At 54.4% G+C, this 25,621-nt stretch overlaps 1 protein-coding gene across 4 annotated transcripts in view; it reads right to left on the bottom strand.

Moving 5' to 3' along the window:
* Nucleotides 1-9,222: 9,222 nt before the first annotated feature.
* Nucleotides 9,223-25,621, bottom strand: part of ABCG1 (ATP binding cassette subfamily G member 1) — a 62,899-nt gene continuing 46,500 nt past the window's right edge. For 3 of the 4 annotated variants that reach the window (XM_081088257.1, XM_081088258.1, XM_081088255.1), the window contains 10 exons: nucleotides 18,755-18,900; nucleotides 18,350-18,473; nucleotides 16,748-16,862; nucleotides 15,021-15,208; nucleotides 14,785-14,886; nucleotides 13,717-13,885; nucleotides 12,810-12,910; nucleotides 12,537-12,695; nucleotides 11,653-11,771; nucleotides 9,223-10,233 (listed from right to left, as the gene is read on the bottom strand). In XM_081088257.1, coding sequence (XP_080944383.1) covers nucleotides 10,005-10,233; nucleotides 11,653-11,771; nucleotides 12,537-12,695; nucleotides 12,810-12,910; nucleotides 13,717-13,885; nucleotides 14,785-14,886; nucleotides 15,021-15,208; nucleotides 16,748-16,862; nucleotides 18,350-18,473; nucleotides 18,755-18,900 — 1,452 coding nt within the window. In that variant the 3' untranslated portion in view covers nucleotides 9,223-10,004. The remainder of the gene's footprint in view (nucleotides 10,234-11,652; nucleotides 11,772-12,536; nucleotides 12,696-12,809; nucleotides 12,911-13,716; nucleotides 13,886-14,784; nucleotides 14,887-15,020; nucleotides 15,209-16,747; nucleotides 16,863-18,349; nucleotides 18,474-18,754; nucleotides 18,901-25,621) is intronic. The other variant, XM_081088256.1, reaches the window with a different exon arrangement.

Genomic DNA, 25,621 nt, shown 5'->3' with positions numbered 1-25,621 from the left:
CTTATTTTAAAACTCAAAGTGCAGTGAGTAATCTTGTATTTACTCTTACTTTGCAAATGAGGAAACAGAGCAATTTGTTTTAGAGCACAGCCTTGCTAAGGTTCAAACCTGGGACGTGCCGGTAGTCTAGTCATCATTGGAGGACCTCAGACACCTGGGCACTCAACTGTCAGCGACTGCCCATGGCCCCAGTGGCCTTTACCCGCCCATCAAACCTCCCTGCCTCCTGCTCAGGTGCCTCTAGACCAGCGGTTCTCAACCTGTGGGTCGTGACCTCTTTGGTGGTCGAACGACCCTTTCACAGGTGTCGCCTAAGACCATCCTGCATATCAGATATTTACATTACGATTCATAACAGTAGCAATATTACAGTTATGAAGTAGCAACGAAAATAATTTTATGGTTGGGTCACAACATGAGGAACTGTATTTAAAGGGCCAGAAGGCTGAGAACCACTGCACTGGACTTTTCATGTACCAGCAGCTCAGGGTAAAGTCAGATACTGAACCAGGCTCTGCAAGATCCAGGGATCATTTTGGTATTAAGTACCTTCCTCATTGACTTGAACATGTTATACATTTCTAGAGCCTTCCAGGAACGATGGAATGAGAACTTTGACTTGCCCAGGAGAAGCCAGACTCCTTGCTGCTGGTGAAAGGGGAGATAAACAGGAGCCCTCACACACACACACACACACACACACACACACACACACACTGTGGCCATTAAAGCTGTTAATTGCTTCCTGTGCCGTGTAGTGCAGTTGGTCAGGAAAGGTGTTGCTTCAACACTTACTTGGCAATAGTCCCTGCTGGGCTGGCTGAGTAGCTGGGTATTGTTTCAGAACGTTGGAATTCACTGAAATGCATCATTCTATTCCAGAATTCTTCAACTTGCAATGGCATAGAGAGGCGGGGTTTTGCTGACACCTGGGGACGTTTGTCCATCATCTTACCCATTAGCCACAAGTCTGGGAGGAGTGTCCTCCCGGCCACTTCGGGTGACAAGATGGCCTCTCCTCCTTTGCTCCAGGTGTCTTCCCAGGATGAGGGGTGAGATGAAGGGGTCAGGAGCTACACTATCACCCTCTGAACTCTGCCCCAGGCGAGTTAGCTAGTCTCTGAGCCTGAGGTTCCTCATCTGAGAAGTGGAGCTGGTGGTGGCTGTCTGGCCCCAAGGATGGTTGTTAAATGAGATAATGTATGAAAAGGTACTGGACCCTGTGCTACCTGCCACCTAGCACCTGGGGGCTGGCGTACCACTGCCATCACTCTTATTCTTCTCCCCCACTTCTCTGGGACCCACCCTGACACCTGCCGGGGAAACGGCTGCGTCAGAGCGAGGGCGGAGCAAGAAGGAGAAAACCATCCTCGCGATTGGCCACACCCAGGCTCCCGTCTCCCGCTGTGTGAGGGCTGGTGTCGGTGAAAGCAAGCAAGAGAGAAACGAAATCTGAAAACAACGTTGCTTTATTTGACTTATGTCACATTTTCATAAATGGCATCTAATTTATCAGAAGACAAAGTTTAAGTCTGCAAAAAATGCACGTACAAATCCAAGAAGGTAACTCTACAGAAATATACAAAGCAGAGCCGTGGTGTGTAAGGTCTGAGTTAGAGCTCACATCTGGGGTCTGCCCAGGGCTGTGTTCCCATGGAGTGACACAGCCAGGAACAAGTGCCCCAGGGAGCCCAGGTTATTTTAAATATATAGATATAGATATATAGGTACGGATGTATATATGCCGAGTTTACCTACAACAGTGCAAACCTCTCACAGAGCGCAAGCAACTGTATTTCCTAGAGAACATGGCTAAACCAAAGTAAAGTCATCCATACAGTCTTATAAAAAACAGGGCTTCCATAATTCTATATTAGACATACAGATGTGTGCACACGTTTGCACGCTGGTTAAAAAAATGTTACTTGCATTGACTCTTGCTTTGGAAGGAAAAACAAAGGGAAAACATTGAAATAGCTGCTCATCAAAGGCAACGATTCACAACAGATTCAGCCACGGTCGGCCGGGGGCTGCACCCACTCGGCTGGCTACACGGGAAGAGCCAACGGGAGGGGCGCCAGGAACACAGGTTAACTTGCTACACATACACGTTCTGCTGAGCAACTCCTCCCGTGCCCCTCCCGCGGGGATCATGACTGTGAAGATGGAGATCTCTTATGTGGGGTTGGTGGTGGATGTGACGAGCAATTTGAATGGCCAGACTTTTCCTACCATTTTTGATTGGCTGAGGACTTGAAAGGGGAGACAGTTAGGATTAAGCCGGGGCAGTCTGTGTCCCCAAGGTCATGGAAAAGGGCCCCGGGGTGCCCCTGATGGAGCTGTAAAGATTGCAAAGGCTGTACAACAAATAGCCCCCATGGTCACTGGATACTCTCAGCGAAACCACGTACCGGGGTGACCTTCGTTCTGGGCTGGGCTGCAGCCTCCAGGACCCCATGGAGACAGGGCTCGGCCTTGAACCTCAAACCTGGGACTTCCTGCCTCCCGTGGGGCCTGATTTGTCCCCCAGCAGGAGAGGTCCCATCGGGGCCCAACAGGGGAGAGGGTTTTGGTAACTCCCCCCGGCAGTGGGTGTGCCTGGTGCTCCAGCAAAGCCCCATGTGGCAAAGGCTGCTTTCTGGAAAGCTCCCCGTGCTGACCCATGGCTGTGCCCGGAGGAAGGGCAGGTGTGGACCAGGCCTCAGGGCAGGCGAAGTGCAAGGACAATAGGTCACTTCAGGTGCTGGCAGCAAGAGCCCCCTGAGATCTCCTTCAAGGGACACTCTTCAGGGAACTTGAGAATCGCCCCAGGCAGGCCAGAAGTGGGGGGTCACCCCTCACCGCTCAGACGCTTGTCCCCCTGGCTTCAGCATCTCCTCCCAGCTCACCTGGGTCCCCACCACACGTGATGTAATAACAAATCACTCCCATCCTGAAAGGTAACAGCAGATGGCTTATGAGGTCCCCAGAGCCAGATCCCATAACATTGGTGAACATAGGAGATGCCATTTGTATACAGTTTCAGGGCCACACTTATTCAGGCGCAAGTATAGGCCGAAGGCACACACAGGGGATCAGCCGAGTCTCTCTCACGTTTGCTCGGCGCGGACACAGCAAACAGGAAGGTGCCGCTCCACCGAGAGAACCTCCATTGAATGCAATCGTTTGGAATCTGGCTGTGTTTTACTCATGTGGGTTGGGCTCAGGCCACTCCCAAGATCTGGGTGAAACCACGAAGCCCAGAGAGAAACACGCGCATGCTGTGGCCACGTTCTCGACTTGGACTACAAGGCGATGGCCGTGGGGGTCTCCCTGGGACCAGGGAGCAAGCTCAACCCCAGCTGTGGAACCTGCACCCCACACGCTCTGGGAAGGCCCAGGCCAGTGGGCGCTCCACCCGGGTGGGTGCCATAACAAGGGGGCTTTTGGTGCTTCTGTTGCCTTCCCTTCAGCCGTGCAATGGTCGCTGCCTGGCGGGAAAGCGCCACAGTGGGTCCCCGCCCACAACACCCCCCCCCCTGGGCAGACCAGGAGGCTGGTGTGTCTGGACACTTCCTGCTGTTGCCCCAGGGGACTGTTTGATCCAGAGGGAGTGGCACTGGGTCCCTGAGCCCAGCCTGTGCCCACAGAGCAGGTCTCCTCGAGGAGGCCACACGACGTCTGTTGGAGGAAGGTTCCACGTTGGCGTGTTCGGAGAGAACGATAAACATTGAGCAAAGGTTAACCCTCCGCTTCCTCCAAGATGGGACCAGGACGTAGGGGAGGACGTGCCACAGTTCTCAGAAAATCAAGCTACGCCAGAGGGTGGGCATGAGACCCCTCTTCGCACTGCCTTCCTGCCCAGGAGGCATGGGGGTGAGCACAGGCTTGCCGGTCTGGAAATTAGTGGCCAGGGCTGGGGGCGCCCCGCTTCTTCCCTGCTCCTGGCCCCAGGGAGGCCCGAGAACTGCCCCAGAGGAATCTCCCAGATGTGAGAAGCCAAGTGCAGTGACCCAGAGGGACTTTAACGTGAGCTGGACTGAGGGAGGGTCTGCAGAGGCAGGGGGCTCGGTCGCAGGCATTGCCCTCACCTGCTTCTCCCTCATCCGGGGTGCTCTCCCCCTGCGCTCACCACCTCTCTTTCCCTGTCACGTAGGAGGATGGCAGGGGCCATGGGTTCTGTGACCTCGTATGGCCCTGCTCTCTCTCTGTCCCAGGTGGGAGGGAGTCCAGTGTGACAGCCCAGCCCAGGGCACCGCTGCCTGCAAGCTCCGGCCAAAGAGCAGGACCTGGGGGCTCCCGCAGCTGTGCCTCCAGGCTCCTCTGGGTCCTGCCCAGCTCCACTGGAGCCCATCCCATTGGCGGGTGCTCCCTGGAGCCGCCCCCTACAGAAGCCGCAGCCTGAGATGGGTTCCCCAGACCCCAGAGCAACGAATGAGGCTGCCCCTCTGCCTGGAGCCCGTGTCCACAGAGACCATGTCCGCGGAGACCACTGCAAGGCTGAAGGGCTGGAAGGGAAGGCTGGGCGAGCCACCGGGCTTCTGGGGCGGTGGCACCTTTTGAGGTCATGGCCAACATTAACCAGGTAGACAAGTGGGTGACGGGCCTGGGAGGATGGAGGGAAACCGCAGAACTCTAAGACAGTTCAACATAAAACGTGCACGTTCCCAAGAGAGGAAGGGGATTATCTGCAGTAGGTGTCAGACCGGAACACTAATAAACCCGGATTCTGTCTAGAAGTGCAGCACGTGTGTTCACAATACAACCTCAAGGTCCATCTCACTTGGCCAAATTCAAGCAAATCATTCTGTATTTGAAGCATTTAACAGTGAACAAAAATAAAAAGCTTTATATAAAATATTTTATTAGCAGTCGTCATTTCTCGAAAGTATCTAACTTTATATTCATACACTCTGCATCCCCCCCCCCCCCAAGCTGTTTTAGTTTTGTCACATTGTCACTTAGCTGGCAATGGTGACATCCTTCGTGGTTCGGACCCTGCTCTTACCATTGGCGTGGCAGGCGTGAAGTGCGGGAATGTTTCTCTTCTCCTCGGAGTAAAGGGTGACTGAGGATTCATAGATGAAGGAAACACCACAAACTAACACTGTGACATACAACCTAGCACAAGCCCGCACGTGAGCACGTGTGCACGCATCTGTGTGTGTATCACACACTGCAGCCCCTCTCTGCCCAAGCTCGCCCCCAGCGAGCTGCGTGAGGAGGCCAAGGCTGTGCCAGGGCAGAGGGAGGCACACTCCACCAAGGCCCCAGTAAGCTCAGCCCCAGCCAGCTCGGGACACCCCTAGGCAAGGCGACTGGAAGGGAGGGGCACGGGAACCCTCCCATCTCAGCTATCCGTTTGGTGACAGGGAGTCCAGAATGAATAGCCCCTATGCTACCATTGCATTTTATGCCTTATAAAGTATTTTCACACACACCTGTACACTTTGAACAGGAGGCAGGGTGGCAAAGAAAGGAAAAAAGAAATGGAGATTTGGGGGTCAGACTGGGACTCGAATTCTGTTCTTTCCTGGTCCTGGGACCCAGGACCTTCCTGCCCCTCTGACAGCCTTGGTGCCCTGCAGGTCCATGCCTCCCCCCCCCCCCCCCCCGCCTGCCCCCGCTGCCTGCCTGCCTGCCTGCCCTGGAGGCCGCCCATGTTGTCTGAGCGCCCTCCCCTGGCCCAGCACCTGGGACAGCACCAAGCTTGGGATGGTCGGCCAACACCTGCTGAGTAAACAGATGGGGGAATTCCTAAGGCATCAGGGCAGGGCCGGAACACTCGCTAAAGAGAGAGGCTCAATCCACCGGAGCTTGTGTTTTGCTCAGGGAGACAACCGAGGTGATTCCGACCTCACAGACACAGCCCATCCCTGGCCTCCTGGCAGAGCCTTTTTCAGGGCGGGAGGTGACCTGTCTGTGCACGAGTTTTACCTAAAAGTGCATGTCCCATTTCCTGGGACCTAAGGGTCCTGAAGGCCCCTCCCTCGAGGTGACGTCATCTGATTCCGGCATCTCCCCTGTGAATGTTCATGGAGGGCTTCTTCCCCTTCTGGGGAGAGCTCCCCACATCACCCACGGGGACTTGGGGTGGATGCCGTTCCCTAGTTGATACTCAACAAGCATAAGAGAAAGGGGGGCACAGCATGACCTCAGGGGGGACAGAGGGGAAAGGTACCCAGAATGGGGCGGGTCAGCAGGGACCAGGCCCTGACCAGGTCTCGGAGCCAGAACAGTGGATAGAATCCCAGGTGCCCCCTCCTCTCCTGAGAAGTTCCATTTGAAAGTGAAATTCTCCAGCCTGGCTGGTGGCTCAGCGGTTGAGTGTTGACTCATGAACCAAGAGAATGCTGGTTCGATTCCAGGTCAGGGCACATGCCCAGGTTGCGGGCTCGAACCCCAGTGTGGCGCATGTAGGAGGCAGCCGATCGATGATGTTTCTCTGTCATCTATGTTTCTATCTCTCTATCCCTCTCCCTTCCTCTCTCTTTCTTTCTCTCAAAAAAAAAAAATTAACAACATAATAATAAAAAAGAGAAAGAAAGCAAAATTCTCTGAGCTTCCGTTTCCCCTCTGCCAACATTCGGAGAAGCCATGCATCTTTTACCCAAGAATCCATCCTTCTCTACATCAAGAAGCAGTCAGAGTGAAGGGGTGTCGGCGTCACTACATTCAGAAAGCACTTAAAGACTCCGATTTGAGAAGTTGGCCTGGTCTAAATTCCCATGTAGGAAAGCCAGCACATCGCCACCTACCGCTGAACCACAGCTATTTAGAAAAATAAATCAGTCCATTGCTTGGATGTTACCTTGGGCCCGTGGTTGGCAAACTGCCGCTCGCAAGCCACATGTGGCTTTTAGGCCCCTTGAGTGTGGCTCTTCCACAAAATACCATGTGCGGGCGCGCATACAGTGCGATTGAAACTTCGTGGCCCATGCGCAGAAGTCGGTTTTCGGCCTGGGCCAGTCTATTTTGAAGAAGTACTGTTGATATTTGGCTCTGTTGACTAATGAGCGAACTCATTAGTCAACAGAGCCAAATATCAACAGTACAATGATTGAAATTTCTTTTGAGAGCCAAATTTTTTAAACTTAAACTATATAGGTAGGTCCATTGTTATTAACTTAATTAGGGTACTCCTAAGGCTTAGGAAGAGCCACACTCAAGGGGCCAAAGAACCGCATGTGGCTCGGGAGCCACAGTTTGCTGACCACGGCCTTAGGCCATTGAAATAAGGTAATTTCTCAAACTCCCCTAAAACAAGGGCAGAAGGCCAGTGTCTGGAGATCAGCACAGAACAGGAGCATCTCAGTGAAAGCTGTTAAGGGTTTATAATGGAGGGGGCGCTCGCTGAGAGTTGAATTGGGGTGAAGGCAGCAGCATCCTAGGGGTGACCCAAGCTCACTCAACATGGCTTTAGGTCTTCCGAGGCAAATTATCCTGCTGGCAGTACACCTGCGACACTCCACTTAGCATCCTTTAAAAAATAGCCCTGGTCACTTTGCACATGGGTTTCCCTTCAGGCACCCAACAGCCCTCAGGTCCCCAAAGATCTGCCCCTGGGTACGGGGGAGACCTTAATCAGTTGCTCATCTGTTAAGAGATAAGCTAACAGTAAAACACTGAAATGCAGGGAGCATGAACTCCTATAGAAATATTCCTTCTGCAGGCTTAGATGTGCTTGGAGATGAGATTGTAAATCTAAAGGAATCTCACAGTTTCCTTCTGAAATGGCTGAGACAGGACACTGCTGGCTCAGTGAATGGGCTCTGTGGATGAGATGGTCGACTCTGAGCGCAGTTCCTGGCATGCATGTCCTTGTAGGGTCACAGAGCTGCAACCCAGGGGCTGACGTGGAGGGGAAGAGGCCTTTAACCACTGACCTCAGCTGATGTAATTCTGGGGTGAGATTGATGACTTTCTCCTCTTCCCAACTCTGTACCGCACTCGGCTGTTCCTATGTGGGTCTTCCTATGTGTGATGACTTACAGGCAAATCTATCTTGAAATTAAAAGACTTTTTATAAAAGCTAAGTTTGACCCTGGTTAAATAACATGGCCTGGAAGGCAACGCTGCTCTATTTGTGTGGGACAAGCAGACTTAAAATTACATTTTAATATACCTGGATTGTGTTTATTTACTAAAAAGGATCTAAAGGTGAAAAGGGGGTCTCTAAGCATTTACAAATCCGTGTGCAAGTGAAAACTGAACTCCTTTCATTCTCTGAAGTGGGAAATAAGAGTCGGGGACAGAACCGAGGAACCTCTGAGCTGAAACGGCCTTGAAGACTAGCTCGTGCCATTATTCACAGAAGAGGACACGGAGGGTCAGAGAGGTTCGTGAGCTTTTTGTGCACAGACATACAGCCTTTCATTAGGGGACCCTGATTCCGGGACAGTGATGGTCTAGAAGGGGAAAGCAATGCCGTTTTCCTTCAGACCTTCTTTGGCCAGAGGCACCTCCTACCCTGTAGACACACGCACTGCTCGGGGCTGACAGGCACACAGGAGCTCTGTTAGGAAGTCAGAGGCTGTCGCCCTGCAGATGCCACTGTTCCTGCCCTAGAGAGATTTACTCATGTGATTACGTCCCTGGGAAGATGTCCACACAAACCAATCACTGACAAGGTGGTGCGGCCGAGCTGCCACCAGAACCAGCTCCGGAGAGGGACTCACCCCACAGCCTGTTTAAGGAGCTACGAACACCTCGGCCACACTCAGGGCCTGGGGTCCTGCAAGGGCCTTGGATTCTAATGGGGTCTCAGCAGCTTCCATATCAGGCAGTCAGCTCAGCTTTCACGGCTGCACCTGGGATCCCTCAACGCTCACACCTGGATCTCCCTCAGCCCAGCGTTCCCAGGTTCAGTGGAGGTAGTTGATGTGATATATGAGGAAAGGGAACATGTTTGTAAAAACGCAACAGGGTGGGTCTTCTAGAATATTTTAGGCAAAATTAAGGTGCTCAGCCCCAGCTGGTTTGGCTCAGTGGACAGAGCGTTGGCCCGTGGACTGAAGGGTGCTGGGTTCGATTCTGATCAAGGGCATGTACCTCAGTTGCAGGCTCAATCCCAGGCCCTGGTTGGGACACGTGTGGGAAGCCACCAACCGATGTGTCTCTCTCACATCGATGTTTCTCTCTCTCTGTTTGTCCTCCTCCCTTTCACTCTCTCTAAAAATCAGTGGAAAGATATCCTCGGGTGAGGATTAACAACAACAACTAAAAATTAAAGTGCTCAGAAAGCTAGGAAGAAAGAAACAATATATTTTGCTTAAGATAAGCCTGGGGAAAATAAAAAACTTGGAAAGAGTGGGCCAACTTCGCCTTCCCACTTTTTGTGTAACTTTTTAAAATTTCCGCACGGCCTCGCGCAGTTCCCAAGCCTCTCCACTTGGGCCCCGCACTTGCACCTTCCACAGGTCCTGTCTGTCCGTGAAGCCGGGCCACCCTGAACAACTCTCCCACAAGGGCTGCAAAGACACAGTTTCTTCCAATGAATGACATTCACAGGCTTTGGGCTTGGAAAGTGACTTCTCATTGGAAAAAGAAGACAAACTGTAGAAATATGAAAACTATGAAAAGCAAGTCATAAAACAGAACCGGCTTCCTCTCCACCTTTCTCCCCAGGACGCCTAACTGCGTAGTGACCAGGCGAGGGGCTGCTCGCGGCCCCCGCCCGGGACCAGAGCTACCTGGTCGCGAGGAAGGGTGTGACCAGGGAAACCTCTTGTCACCAGCTCTGTGGCAGGTTTCAATGCTGCCCCAGTTGTGGGCGGTTTAAATTCTGCACGTGAAAATTACCCCTTCGACATCTTCTTCCTAGTTAAAGCTGGGAAGGGGGATGGGGAGAAGACCCGTCCCTCCGGGCAGAGCTGTCGAACGCTTGGCACCCACGAGCCAGACGTGGTGGCTAGGGGCTGGGTCCCAGTTGTCCCGTGTCCTCGGGCACAGGCTGGTGGCCGCGACGCGGCCAGGTGCCCTTGGCGGCAGTGTCTAATGCTCCTGTCTGCCGGCAGTCAGGAGCTCTACCTCTCTGCCCGGATTTTGTACCTCAGGACAAAGTAGGCGATGATGCGCAGCAAGATGAAGAAAATGCCCAGGACGATGAAGTCCAGGTAGAGCTTGGCGTTCTCCACGTCTAGCTCTCTCAGGATGGCCTCCGACTTCTGGAAGTGGCAGGTCTCATCCACGTCGCAGTGCAGGTCCTCGCGGTCCAGGCCGTAGATGGACAGCATGACCCCCTCAAACCCGTACCTGCGGAGGAAAGCGCCCCGCGTGAGGAGGGCTCTGCCCCGGCGGCCAGACGCCGTCCCCGCCGTCCCTGACTCTGCCTCTGCCTTCTCCGTGGTCCCAGTCGGCTGCTTTCCGCAGATCTTTCCCCCTGAAATACTTCCTAACCTCCCAGCATCCCTGAGATGAACGCACGGGCACCTTCACTACATTTTTCCCGTTTCATTTCCTCCAAATGGAATGAATCGTAGGGATTTATTCAGGGAAATGAACTGAAAACCACTTGGATTACTTCTGGTTGTACCTACTTTCTAAAAGTTTGATATAACAGAATGTCTGATAGCCTTCCAAGCAGCCTGCAGCACCTAACAAAACACGACTTGCCCATCCATTGTTCCTGGCCAGCCCTACATTGTCGGAACAAAAAACGCTAATTCTGGGGACAAAGACACGGGGTTCGGGTTTCCCTGGCGTTGGCGCGCGCACAGGTTGCTGAAACTCTGGACAAGGGCTTTGTTTCCAGTTTGTTGTCCAGAACAAAACACCTGGGTCTGAACTGACATTCCAGAAAAGAAAAGCTCGTTCCGACGTGGGATCTGCGTGTCACGAAATCAAAACGCTTTGAAGACAAGCGTGGCCCCCAAGGCCTACGTGCCAGACAGCCCCTGAGTGCAGAGCATGCAGTTGGACCGAGCGCCCATGTGCCAGAATACTCGTGTCCAAAGAGGTTAGGGTCTTTTAATCATGACTCACTTCCCACTGGATTCCTGTTTTTAAAATTTAATATATTTTTATTGATTTCACAGAAGGGAGAGGGAGATAGAAACATCAATGATGAGAGAAAATCATTGATCAGCTACCTCCCCCCACTGGGGATCAAGCCCGCAATCCAGGCATGTGCCCTGACTGGAAATCAAACTGTGACCTCCTGGTTCATAGGTCAATGCTCAGCCACGGAGCCACACCGGCTTTTGTTTTTTTAATATTCCACCAGATTTCTTATTAGGGTTTACAATATTCAGGAACATGTCGTAAGCATGTTTACTTCAGAGAGGAATGAAGTGCCTAACAGGTGGAAACGCCCCCCAGAGGCAGGTCTCCAAAGGACCAGAGGACGGGCCCATCTGGGCTCCTTCAGGGTACGAGCGGCTAGCTCTTACTTTACCCTTGTTGTGTGTGCGTTGGTGAGGGCGGGACACACTAAACTAGGACAAAAATAAAAGGCACCGATCCTCTGGGACCCTCTGTGATATAGGAACGGTGCCGGCATTTAGCTGACAGCTAAGACGTGGCTTTTGTGAGCATGTAACAGGAGTCCTCTTCCCTTTGTCACTGTAAAGGCCCCAAGTGATACAGGGTCTCCGCAACCATGACCACCCCACACACACACACACACACACACACACACACACACACACGCGCGCGCGCGCGCGCGCACGCTACCTGACGTAGGAGATGTAGGACATCCACTGCAGGTAGGTGGGGATGGTGCCAAGGCTTACAAAAAATCCTGAGAAGAGGAGGATGGGGATGGTCGTCATGGGGCCCACGAAGATTGCCACCTGGGGGGACACAGAGAGAGCTTCCAGGCCCGCCCGACTGCCTCTGCGGGTGGCCCCTGGAGGCCATATTCCTGGACAGTCCCTGGGGCCACTGAGAAAGGACCGGTTTTCTGGATGGGTCATCCACGGGCCAGGTTGGCGTGGAGAAGCGTCTGGTTTGGGGAGTGAGCAGCCGGCTCTGGGGTGCACGATTTACCCGAGTTCTGGCTTAGCTGTGAAGGAAAGGCCTGGCCTGAGCTCCCTGAAGTCATGGAGGTGCAGAAACGGCAAATGCACGTGGGTTTGTGGGTGGGTGGTACCAGGAGTCTAGAGGGGCGCGTGGAGGGACCCAGATGGGGTGGGAATGTGGGGGTGCAATGGAGGTTGAAGGGATGGGCAAGTGGATCCCCTCAGGCAACAAAACCTAGGCATCCAGAGCTTGCACTCTGAGCCAGCTGTGTGACCCCGACCAGACCGCACTGCCTCTCTGGGCCTCAGTGGTCACACCTGTAAGATGGGGCTAGCACAGCACCTAACTCAGGGGTGTGCCGGGGACTAACGGAGCTATTACATGGCGAGCGCTGAGCACAGCACTGGCATACACTACGTGCCGCATCAGGGCACCTGCTGCTGTCGATATGCCAGTAGTGACCAGCCAGGACACTACGCGTCCTGACCCAAAGGCTGACCTGGACAAGCCGATCTAGGAAGTTAGGGCAGAATTAGGAGGAGGCGGGCGGTGCTGAGCCCCCCAGGGCAGCAGGGAGGCGTTTCCTTGGTTGGTACCTGCAGGGATGTGGCGGCAGCTCCAATCAGGAGGCCCAGGGACTGCGCCACCAGCGAGGTCATGGTGCCCAGGGCAGCAAACAGGACAAACCGCACGGCGTCGGACGGCTGCGACGTCATCCAGTACACGATGCTGCAGTAGGCCACCGGAAACACGATCTGGGAACACAGGGCCCATCAGCCTCCCGTGGAAATCGCGATCTCCCACCCCGGTCTACAGGGTGTGAGGACAATGCCTGCTCCTCTTTTAACACACGCCCTTCCCAGACGTACCTGGAAGGGCACGTCGGCCAGGGTCTTGGCCAGGTAGTAGGCCTTCAGGCTGTACCAGTAATTCAGGTGTTCCCGGAGAAACACGCCCATCTCCAGGGGAACTAGGAGGCAGGACAATGGAGAAGGCATCAAGCAGACATACCTGGCGTGCCAAATACTGGCTCAACAACCTGGCCTGTGCCGAGATGCGGGCCTTTCAACGCCCCCGTGCTCAGGGTTTGGATGGAGGAGATAAGGACCGATTCACTAGCTTAGGAGAACCGCCACCCATTTTAATAACCTGAGGAGTCATCGAGTAGAGGATACCCGTGCAATAATGAGTGTTATTTTAGCGATTACTATAACATTTACCGCGCAACTTATTCTCATTCAATAACTGTGACAATGTGATTCCTTCCTGCGGACAAGACCTCTTGTGAGGTCTTGGAAATTCCAGGCAATTTAGGGAGGAGCTTTCTGCTGGTGTTCTGCAGAAGCAAGGCTGTCTGCGCTGTCAGCCCCACGTGACTCTGCGAACAACCTAGACTTGCATGGAAATCCACCCAGAATAGCTTCATCCCCTCCCAAACTTGGCCGGACTGGGGCTGTCTTAATAACCAGTGGGGTAAGCCATGCCTCTGTGAGGAGCTCCTGACTAGAAAACCTTTTAGAAATCTCTCCCAGAAGCCTTCATCCCTGCGTGAAAGCCTTCCACCCTTTGTCTTAAACAGGCTCTGTATTTTCTTGTCTAACAGAAAATACAATACCTGCATCTGTCTACAAAGAATATTTTATTTTTTTAAAAAGCCAGACACTGTATGTTCAGAAAACTCCTCTCTTGGCCAAGCCATGACCTCGGTCCCCAGTTGGTGGGTTGGAATGACAGAAGAGGAAGGAGAGGAAGGCCTGTGGCCTGTTGGGCACTCACACGTGAGCACGGTGGGCATGAGGGCCGCGAACATGAGGAACAGCATGGAGAAGAAGAGGAAGCCGGAGTTACTCATGACCTTCTTGGCTTCGTTCCCGATCCCCAAGTAGAGCAGGCCAATGAGGAGGCCGATGGCAATGTGCGAGGTGGCCCGCAGGTGCATCAAGACCTGGGGGCAGACCTGGCTGTTACTCACACGCCTGGAAGTGGGGGAGTGAGGCAGTGACGGAACAATAGGTCCAAGGCCTCTGGAGACATGGTCCATGTCACACCTCATGCTTCATGCTGCCCTTTTCCTCCAGAAAAACCAACCTCCAACCCTAAACCAACGCACACACATGCACACATGGGCAGCGTTTTATTGCTGTTAAAACAGATTTGCTCAAAACTTGCAAGCAAGGTCTGTCTGCCTTCAGAGGAGAGGACAGTGACAGCGATGGTGGAGAAAGGGACCAGGGGTGGGTATATCAGAGGCCACCCTTGAAGAGCTGTGGCATGAGTTGCTACAAGCCCTTCCATCTTTCGAACTAGGTCCCAGAGACCCACTGAGCACCCGACCCGTCCTGGGCAGGTTGTCCACTTTAAAGGTGGATGTTACTCTGTTCTCAACCATTCAACACCTCCTTCCCAATAAGCCTTCACATAGCCCCAGTGCCCTATGCCTTTGCTGTGCTTTCCTGAGGGTGGGGTGCACTCTCTGGTGACATGCTTGGCCATATGACTTTCTTTGGCCAGAGGAATGTGAGCACAAGTGACAAGTTGCCACCAGAAGTTTTACATTTGACTTCTCCCTTGCACTTTCCCTATGTCGCATTCTAGAAAGGAGCTGTCCTTCCATTCTGAGTCCCAGGATGAGAAGAAACAGGGGGCAGAGTCACAGTGCTCAGCCACCAACCAGTAACACAAATATTTACTGTCAGACCTCTGGCATACGAGGGAGTGTTTGTCACAGCAGCATCTCAGAGTGAATGCTGACTGATGCAAATGGAGGAAAAACAGTCAGGACAGATAGACCTGAAAATGCCGGCAGCTTCCTTTGCCACAAGAGGCGACTGCAGACACACTTACCGCATCCCTCACGGTACTCAATAAGGCCCTCTTGAAGAGGATGAAGAACTGGGTGAGGCAGCTGGCGGAGACGCTGTGGCAGCTTTCCGTGGAAGTGGAGTTCTGAGGACACACCGAGAAGGGAGAGAAGGTGAGACCCCTGACCCCATGACCCAGTTCTTCAAGGCTCAGAAAGAGCACCATGCCGCAGGGGGCAACATGCAGTGAGGGCTCCCCCAGGCCGGGGGAGGAATTACCTTTTTCCGCCCCTTCCATCCTTTGGACTGCTTTACCTCTTCCGAGGGCTGGTGCTGGAGGAAGGGGTTCACCTCGCCATCGCCCCCAGGAGGCTCTTTCCTGCAGTCAGAGTCGCACAGGCCCTCACCGACAGCTCTCACCAGGCGGCCATTCTGATCGCCGTACTCACCGGACGCCACCTCCATGACTGCATGAGACACAGGTGCGTGCTGTCAGCCAAAATCCGGGCTGAGAGCCTGAGACCGCCAATGTGAACTGGGGGCCTCTTTCATTTTTGCAACTACAGAGCCATGAATCCGGCGGGAATATTTTTAACTGATTATATACAAGTGCACGGTCATGATCATACGATCAAATCATTTAGCTACCGATGTTCTTTCAGCTCTAAACCCCCAGCAAGGTCATGTCTCGTGTCAGGAGCCTGGGAATGAAAACAATTAGCTCGTTCTCTATTAACTTAGGCATCCTTCCAGGGTTACCGACTGCCTGCTGTGGGCATCCAAGCCTCAGAGCAGAGCTGGAAGACAGCCGGATGGAGCAGGACTTCTGTTTGGAGAGTTCGCATTTTGCACGTGGGATTGGGCATGAGTGATGAGAGCTGTGGCAGTTCAGGGGGACCACGGAAAAAGGGGTGACCAGGGCCTGAGATGTGCTTGGCTCTCTGGGGGCATTGAGGTCTGGGACCATCCGCCCCACCTTTCATAAACCGGACGCGGTGGCCCATTTTCATCAAGGAGGCCACACGGGCTCAGCACTGTCCGCTCTGCTGGTCACTCACAGCCACCCCTCCCCAGCGCCAGTCTCTGTGCACTCCAGTCCTCTCTCCGGGTGACGCGGAGGAGATAGAAGCCACACCCTAACTTTTCTAGAACTTTCCGGAGGTTGCATGAACCCTGTTTCTCTTTCTGTCCATCTTTCCTTCTAGGTTCTCACCTCTTTGCAGGCCTTGGACCTCACCACCCTCCCCCGCTCAGCACACCTGCCCCCAACCATGCTTCTCTCTTGTGTGTATAAACCAGACCCGGCCCCACTGCCTGTAAACAAAGCTGTCTGTTCCCTTCACGTTCCCATTCCCACACTCTGGCTCAGGAACAGGTGTTTCCCAGGAACAGGGTCTTGTGGCACATAACTTGGGAGATGATGTTGGAAATATGAAATCCTGGGAGTGTGGCCAGATGTTTGAAAGAAAAGCAACTGAATGAGAAGCACAGATGGCCAGGAGGGTTGTAGCGGGTTGAATAGCACCCCCCAAATATTCACATCCACCTGGAACCGCAGACTATGACATTATTTGACAAATGTGTTTGCAGCTGTAATTGGTTATGGGCCTTGAGGTGAAACTATCCTGGAGTTAGGATGGGCCCTGAATCCAACAATGGAGACACGCAGAGACAGAGCCATGTGAAGACAGAGATTGGAGTGATGGGTGGGGCCACAAGGTTATTTCCTATTAGAAATAACTTCCTTTAACCTGGGACTAACACCAGAGGTGTTAGAGAATATTGCTCCTAATAACAGCTGCCTTGTTATTTTATCTGGAGGGGAAAACAACCTCTTTTTCTGTCCTTAAAAGTTCCAGCATGGATGGCACTTGAGCCAACTGTGGGCTATTCACGTAAGCCCTGGCCGAGGGCCTCTGGTAAAAGTGAAAATCCACCAGGAGTGGCAAACAAACAAACAAACAAACAAAAACTTCTTTTTCCTTCCTGGTCAAGGTTATACTTACCAAAATCAGCGGGGTTGTGGTAGGTTGGACAGTTCAGACCTAAATCCCTCAAATATGGTACAAGATTGGAGACTTTCCCCCGGTACACACACTGTCCTTGACTAAGAACATAAAGCTAGAAAAAAGCAAGGAGAGGTAAACATCAACTCTGCCTGCCTCCATGCTCTCAACATCCATCCACCCACCCACCCACCACCTATTCAACCACACCTCCACTCTCCCATCCATCCACCATGCACCCACCCACCCACCAATTCATCCATCAATCCACCACCCACCCATCCATCCATCCATCCATCCATCCATCCATCATCCACCACCTCTTCACCTCCACTCCTACATCCACCTACTACCCATCCATCCATCGGTACATACATCCATACATACATCCAATCACTCACCCACCCACCCACCAATCCATCCATCAATCCACCACCCACCCACCCATCCATCCATCCATCCATCCATCCATCATCCACCACCTCCTCACCTCCACGCCTACATCTACCTACTACCCACCCATCCATACATACATACATCCATACATACATCCAATCACTCACCCACCCACCCATCTATCCATCCACCAACCAACCCTCCACCAACCTACCCATCCAACTACCCTTTCGTCCTTCCATCCGTCTATCCATATATTCATCTACCCATCTACCCATCTATACCACCCACCCATCCATCCATCTACCCATCCACCCTCCATCTATTCATTCAACCAAATCAATCAATCTATCTATCTATCTATCATATCTATCTATTACCTCTCTCTCTCTCTCTCTCTCTGTTAAAGTTCACAGGGAAATCCATGGTGAGTCAGGGAAAGCTGAGGATATCATGAGGCCCTGAATTGTTTTCTTATATTGTTTTTGCACACTAACTAACCACCTGCCTGGGAAAGATTCGTGAGCCTACACATTTCAACCCTTGGGATTTTTTTTCCTCTATCATAATATTAAAACCTAAGATTTATAACACATGATATAATACAGTAGGTCCTCAGGTTACATCAGAGATCTGTTCCTATGGTACGACATAATGCAGTTTTCACCATTCTACATAAGCACCTACGCCACTCACATGGAGCACATACACAGCAGTAATGAAGTGAAACAGTAAAAACAATTTAACAGAAAGATAACAATTCCTGACCTTTACTTGTGGTAAATAAATAATAAAAAACATAAAGCACATATGTACATATGTCGAAATGACAGAACTTATTTTTTTTTATAAATAAATGGGAGATGGCAACGTAACCACGAAACGACGAACGTCGAGTCTGATGTAACCCTAGGACTGTCTGTACAAATAAAGTAATCTGTCATTTAATTCAGTAAAACGGGTATTTCCCCATTGCACTATGAAGCCTCAGCAGTGTCTACAGTGACTCACCCAAGTCCCCATGGCCACACAACAGCTCCTAAGAAGACACTGGCCAGCTCTCCTGACCCCCTTCCTTAGTTGCTTATGACTCCAACATCTTATGAAACACTAAGGCCACTCAACAATGAAGAGAACCCCATGGACTAAGGGGAAGCTGAGAACCAGAATTCAGGTTCCCACGGGCTGACCACAGCAGGGATGTACCTGGTCGAACATCTCGAAGAGCTTGGCGCTGGGCTGGTGGATGGTGCAGATGATGGACCGCCCTCCCTGAGCCAGCCCTTTCATCAGGGAGACCACCTGGAAGCAGGAGGAGCTGTCCAGGCCGCTACAAGTCAAGGGGCACCATGAGACGTTTGTGGGGACCACCCCCCCCAAACCATGCCCACATTCAAAGCACACTGGGTAGGTCCGTGTGCAAGCCTGAGCCCACGGGTGTCTCCTAGTCTCAGACAGGGAGAGTGGGGCAAGTAAGGCCTCTGCCCTGTGACCACAAAATAGGGGGAGAACAAGATGGGGCGGGCAGGGCACACACCTCCCCCTTCTGACCCCCCGTAAAATCTGCTGGCGCAGAGGTCAGGTGCTCTTCCCCCTGCTGCTCCTGAGTACCTGGTTGGCTCATCGAAGAACATGACAGGAGGGTTGTTCACCAGCTCCAGCCCGATGGCCAGGCGCTTCCGCTGCCCGCCTGAGAGACTTCCGGTCCGAGTGGTGGCACAAGACAGCAAGCCCAGAGCCGTCAGGATCTCCTTGACCTGGAGGGAGGAGCAGAGCCAGAGCAGCCATCAGGGACCTTCCACCACCTGTCACCACCTCCAGCGCCACATGGAAACCTGCTGCCTCCCCCACCCACTCCCACCACACACAGACCCACGCAACACCCATCCCAGGCTGCCCTTTTACCAAGTCCAAGGTCCTGATTTCGGCCTGGGAGGCTGAAGCAGTGGTGAAGCAGGGTCCCTATCCTGCCCCCTGTCCTGACCTTCACTTGTAAGCCTGGCTCAGGGCCAGGTCAGGGAAGGTGTTCAGTGAGCATCGGTAGGAGGGTGGATTGGCGGACGCATGGATGGACAGATGACCAGGTGGCACAAAGGGCAGGCCACCAAGGCGGTGAAACGAGATAATGAATGAAAGTGGTTGGCAGGCATGAACATTTAGTTGACGGTAGCTCCTAGAGACACACAACTATCCAAGCCAGGCCTCTCAGAAAGAAGGGAGAGAGCTCCTTTTGCCCTTGTCAATAGGAAAACAAGGTCTCTGAAGGGGTAGCAAGATGATAAGACTGCTTGAAGCAGCCAGTCCCTCCACAGCGGTGCCGATGTCCCCCTGAGACGCAGGCCCACTGAGATACAAACAGTGCACTGTGGGCGGAGCCCTCCTGTCTGATGGGATTATTGATCCACTATTGGCTCAGGGAACAGAAGGGTCAGCAGACTTCAGGGCAGACAGCAGTGCCAGTTTCAGCCCAGTGTCTTCTCAGAGGTCAGCTGTCAGCCTCCCGGCCTCCACAATAGGCTCACCTCCCCGGGGTCCCACCTGAATTTGCCCAGCCGTCGTCCCAGCCTTGGGTGACTCCTGGGTCCATCTGGGTGGACCCAGTCTAGCAGCTTCTCTGGGAGATGAGGTCATGCAAAGGAGAAAGAACTCCTTGGATTACTTAAGCACAGTCACCACAAAATTAGGCTTAGGTGACAGAAAGAGGCAGGACACCACAGCTCCATGGGCTGGGAGGCAGTTGGTCCAACAGGCCTGGGTTCAAATCCTGCTCATCCTCTCTCTTGTTGACCCCTAAACCCCACTCCATTTCCTCCTCTAGAATGTTGTGCCTTTGAGGGACACCAACCCAGAAATAAGGTCAGTGAGGCCACCCTCTAGAAAAGGCTATTGACGTGGGGCAGGTGGGGCGGCTCTTCCGGGTACACTTCCACCCTGGGCAGACAGAGCCACAGGCCAAAGTCACAGCACGAGGAGTCACACTGGACATTCTAGGCTCACTTTGGGGCATCACAGACATGGCACATGCCTTTTGCCCGTCCACCTGTTTCCTTGAGGGCTCACTACTGTGGCCAAGCGTCCCTCAGCCCCTGTGGAGTGGACACTGGAAGTGAAGGGGATGCCGGAAGTGGAGGGGACGTGGGAGGTGGAGGGGATGCTGGAGGTGGAGGGGATGCTGGAGGTGGAGGGGATGGTGGGGGGGATGCTGGAGGTGGAAGGGATGGTGGAAGTGGAGGGGATGCTGGAGGTGGAGGGGATGCTGGAGGTGGAGGGGATGCTGGAGGTGGAGGGGATGCTGGAGGTGGAGGGGATGCTGGAGGTGGAGGGGATGGTGGGGGGGATGCTGGAGGTGGAAGGGATGGTGGAAGTGGAGGGGATGCTGGAGGTGGAGGGGATGCTGGAGGTGGAGGGGATGCTGGAGGTGGAGGGGATGCTGGAGGTGAAGGGGATGCTGGAGGTGGAGGGGATGCTGGAGGTGGAGGGGATGTTGGAGGTGGAGGGGATGCTGGAAGTGGAGGGGATGCTGGAGGTGGAGGGGATGCTGGAGGTGGAGGGGATGCTGGAGGTGGAGGGGACGCTGGAGGTGGAGGGGACGTCCCACTGGAAGTGGAGGGGATGCTGGAAGTGGAGGGGATGCTGGAGGTGGAGAGGATGTTGGAAGTGGAGGGGATGCTGGAGGTGGAGAGGATGCTGGAAGTGGAGGGGATGCTGGAGGTGGAGAGGATGCTGGAAGTGGAGGGGATGCTGGAGGTGGAGAGGATGTTGGAGGTGGAGAGGATGTTGGAGGTGGAGAGGATGCTGGAAGTGGAGAGGATGCTGGAAGTGGAGGGGATGCTGGAAGTGGAGGGGATGTTGGAGGTGGAGAGGATGCTGGAGGTGGAGGGGATGCTGGAGGTGGAGGGGATGTTGGAGGTGGAGAGGATGTTGGCGGTGGAGGGGATGCTGGAAGTGGAGAGGATGCTGGAAGTGGAGGGGATGTTGGAGGTGGAGAGGATGCTGGAAGTGGAGGGGATGCTGGAGGTGGAGGGGATGTTGGAGGTGGAGAGGATGTTGGAGGTGGAGAGGATGCTGGAAGTGGAGAGGATGCTGGAAGTGGAGGGGATGTTGGAGGTGGAGAGGATGCTGGAGGTGGAGGGGATGTTGGAGGTGGAGAGGATGCTGGAAGTGGAGGGGATGTTGGAGGTGGAGGGGACATCCCACTGGAAGTGGAGGGGAGGTGGAGGGGACGCTGGAGGTGGAGGGGATGCTGGAGGTGGAGGGGATGGTGGAAGTGGAGAGGATGGTGGAGGTGGAGAGGATAGTGGAGGTGGAGGGGATGCTGGAGGTGGAGGGGATGCTGGAGGTGGAGGGGAGGTGGAGGTGGAGGGGATGGTGGAAGTGGAGAGGATGGTGGAGGTGGAGAGGATGCTGGAAGTGGAGGGGATGCTGGAGGTGGAGGGGATGCTGGAGGTGGAGGGGAGGTGGAGGTGGAGGGGATGGTGGAAGTGGAGAGGATGGTGGAGGTGGAGGGGAGGTGGAGGTGGAGGGGATGGTGGAAGTGGAGAGGATGGTGGAGGTGGAGGGGATGCTGGAGGTGGAGGGGATGCTGGAGGTGGAGGGGATGCTGGAGGTGGAGGGGATGGTGGAGGTGGAGGGGATGCTGGAAGTGGAGAGGATGCTGGAAGTGGAGGGGATGTTGGAGGTGGAGAGGATGCTGGAGGTGGAGGGGATGTTGGAGGTGGAGAGGATGCTGGAAGTGGAGGGGATGTTGGAGGTGGAGGGGACATCCCACTGGAAGTGGAGGGGAGGTGGAGGGGACGCTGGAGGTGGAGGGGATGCTGGAGGTGGAGGGGATGGTGGAAGTGGAGAGGATGGTGGAGGTGGAAAGGATAGTGGAGGTGGAGGGGATGCTGGAGGTGGAGGGGATGCTGGAGGTGGAGGGGATGGTGGAAGTGGAGAGGATGGTGGAGGTGGAGAGGATAGTGGAGGTGGAGGGGATGCTGGAGGTGGAGGGGATGCTGGAGGTGGAGGGGAGGTGGAGGTGGAGGGGATGGTGGAAGTGGAGAGGATGGTGGAGGTGGAGAGGATGCTGGAAGTGGAGGGGATGCTGGAGGTGGAGGGGATGCTGGAGGTGGAGGGGAGGTGGAGGTGGAGGGGATGGTGGAAGTGGAGAGGATGGTGGAGGTGGAGGGGAGGTGGAGGTGGAGGGGATGGTGGAAGTGGAGAGGATGGTGGAGGTGGAGGGGATGCTGGAGGTGGAGGGGATGCTGGAGGTGGAGGGGATGCTGGAGGTGGAGGGGATGGTGGAGGTGGAGAGGATGGTGGAGGTGGAGGGGATGCTGGAGGTGGAGGGGAGGTGGAGGTGGAGGGGATGGTGGAAGTGGAGAGGATGGTGGAGGTGGAGAGGATGCTGGAAGTGGAGGGGAGGTGGAGGGGAGGTGGAGGGGAGGTGGAGGTGGAGGGGATGGTGGAAGTGGAGAGGATGGTGGAGGTGGAGAGGATGCTGGAAGTGGAGGGGATGCTGGAGGTGGAGGGGATGGTGGAGGTGGAGGGGATGGTGGAGGTGGAGGGGACGCTGGAAGTGGAGGGAATGCTGGAGGTGGAGGGGATGCTGGAGGTGGAGGGAATGCTGGAGGTGGAGGGGATGGTGGAAGTGGAGAGGATGGTGGAGGTGGAGAGGATGCTGGAGGTGGAGGGGATGGTGGAGGTGGAGGGGATTCTGGAAGTGGAGTGGCAAATGCTGGTGCCTCCCCTTCTCCTGCCCATCTAGCGTGTTTTCTCCAGTGGGCTCCCGAGAGTGACACTCTGCAGGTTAATTCTGTTTCAAAACTAGTCAGAGAGAACAATGTCTGGCCCTGGGACCTCGCTCCTGAGGAAGACCCCCTCCCTGGAGGCTCTTGAGGACCAAGCCCGCTTTCTGGTAAACAAGGCCTGACAACACATTCCACTCCGGCCAGAACATTCCCGTCTATTGTGTTTCCAGGCAGGGAGTTGGAGGGAAGTGAGTCAGGGCATGTAATGGGCTTCTTATCCTCAGAATAAACCACACACTCCCCCTGAAGGATCGCCAGGGGAGGTGGGCCTGCACAGGGCTGAGACCAGGAGGATGGGTGGGCGGCCTGGAGACTGCCAGTGAGAACCGTGTGCAGGGCCCAAGCACACCTGTGGCCCTGCGGGGGTGGCTCGCTGCCTTGGTCAGTCGGCATCAGACGGATCTGAAGAGAAGTGCGAGGCCCTCACTCCCTGGGGATGATGCAGCCACATGGTCCAGGGGGGACCCCAACCGAATGCACGTAAACACAGCCAAATGTAAACGTGTGCATGGCTCAAGCACGAGGCCCTGTTCTGGCCCATGTCTTGGGCCTGGGACATGGAGGACATGCGCTCGGGCCGGCCCCCCCGGAGATCCCTCCATTCCCGACCAGGAAAGCCATATGCGCCTGTCCTTTCTGTCCGAGCAGACAGAGGGGGTTCCCGCGGCCTTTCCCCCAAGACCCTACCCAGCTCCCTCAGGCCACTGCCCCCGCGCTCTGGGCTTCCGTCAGTAAGAGGGACAGGGACGGGAAGGCCAGGCCCCGCCTGCCTTCGGGGCCGTGCGAGGCTGGCTTGGAGGGTGCCAGCTCCCGGGACGAGGCTAGAAGCTGCCTCTGAAGGTCATGACGTAACGCACAAAGCCGGCGCAGGAAGCAAAAGGGAGGCCGACTGTGCTCCTCAATATAGAAAGTCAGCTGAGCCGCACGCACTGTGCTCCCAGCCGGTCAGCAAAGGCTGCCTACCCTCCTCAGCCCCTCCTCCCGTGTGGAAAGGCGGGTCCGTGCCGGTCAGGCTGTAGGGAAGTGCTCCGCGGCCTACTTACTTATGGGCCACGCCTGTCTGCAGCTCAGACAGGCTAAAGCAGTGGTTCTCAACCTTCTGGCCCTTTAAATACTGTTCCTCATGTTGTGACCCAACCATAAAACTATTTTCGTTGCTACTTCATAACTGTAATGTTGCTACTGTTATGAATCATATTGTAAATACCTGATATGCAGGATGGTCTTAGGCGACCCCTGTGAAAGGGTCATTCGACCGCCAAAGGGGTCGCAACCCACAGGTTGAGAACCGCTGCTCTAAAGGCATCATCTCACTCAGCCTCACGCTGCCCAGAGGCCGGTGGGGCCTGGCCTTCCACCCCCACCTTTCAGAGGAAGCCCACGGCGCTGCAGGCGGTGGCGGAGATTACCCCCGGGGTCCTGGGAAGCCAGGGCTGAAGGGACTGCTGTGTCACAATGGAGTTGTTTGCACCGAATCAAGTTTCCTTCTTCACCGCAACCCAAAGTGAAGGTCCCTGCTGGTGTCCAATGGACACCAACGACCTTTGGTGGACAAGGGACAGAAACACGCGTGGTTCCCCCATTTCCTACATCTCTGTTTCTGGTTCCGTTAAACCCACTTATTCCTCTCAACCTCAGAATGGAAGAGTCCCACGTGACACATCTTCGGCTGGGGGTCACAGAAGGGGGCTCTTCACCTACACTGTGCAGCTAGCCCTCCCCTGCCCGATTCAAGGGCTGAACCCTAAGAGCCTGAGGGTGTGGGGGGAAGGGGGGGGGCAAGGAGAGGAGGGCAGGAAAGGCGAGGGGAAGCCTAAAGATGCCAGCACTTCCTTCATACCAGGGTGGTTTACATTTATGTGACAGCAGCTACCAGGTGGGACAGGAGAGGGACAGACGTAAACAGAATTGCTGCTAGTGTTTCCTTAGCCTGTAGAACTATTCCCTTCGCCGTCCAGTTCCCTTCAACACAGGAAGAGTCCCGGTGCACCCCTGGGGCTAATCCTGTGGACCCTACTCCTCCCCCTGCTGGGCTGTGAGGACAACATGGTATTTAATAGGCCGAACTTCACCAAATTCTATACTGAAAATCCCACTGGCGCTCAGTGTGGAGTGGAGAGGAGGGAAGCTGAGTTTCCCTTCAATGTGTGTAAATATCAATTAGTTCCTCTCTCCCCTCTTTCCCCCCCAAATGGGGCTTTCGGTCCTCCCCACTGGGTCTGCTTACCCAGCATCCTCGCTGTTCCCGGCGAGTGAAGAGAGCCATGAAAGGGATTAGATGGCCTACTCACCCTGGAAACTTGGTCAACTTATTTTTTTAAAAGGCTGGTTAATAACATGTGAGAATCAAATTTCTTCTTGCAAGTGTGTGTGGGTGGAGGCTGGTTATTTTTAAATGAGTGACTAACCACCTTCATTGTTAATATTTTATAACAACAACTGCGCGTGCAGCATGTTAACTAAGAAAAGCATCGCGCTTGGGTGGACCTGAGGCCAGGCCCTCCGGCCACCTGAGCTCTCAGGCTGGTGTCCCGCTGCATCCTTGCTGGTGTGGCAGCGCCAGGCCATGAGAGTCAAGGCTGTGGCTCTTGCAGCACAGTGGCCAGTCCTGGCTGCCCGGCGAGCATGCAGCACACTGTGATGACACCATCGCCCACACACAGAAGGTAAGGCAGCAAACCAACAACGC

Source organism: Myotis nattereri (genome assembly GCF_964212035.1).
Source record: "Myotis nattereri genome assembly, chromosome: 3".
NCBI classification, from domain to species: Eukaryota; Metazoa; Chordata; class Mammalia; order Chiroptera; family Vespertilionidae; genus Myotis; species Myotis nattereri.
Note: the sequence above shows the minus strand (reverse complement) of the source record. Positions and strands in the feature narration are given on the sequence as shown.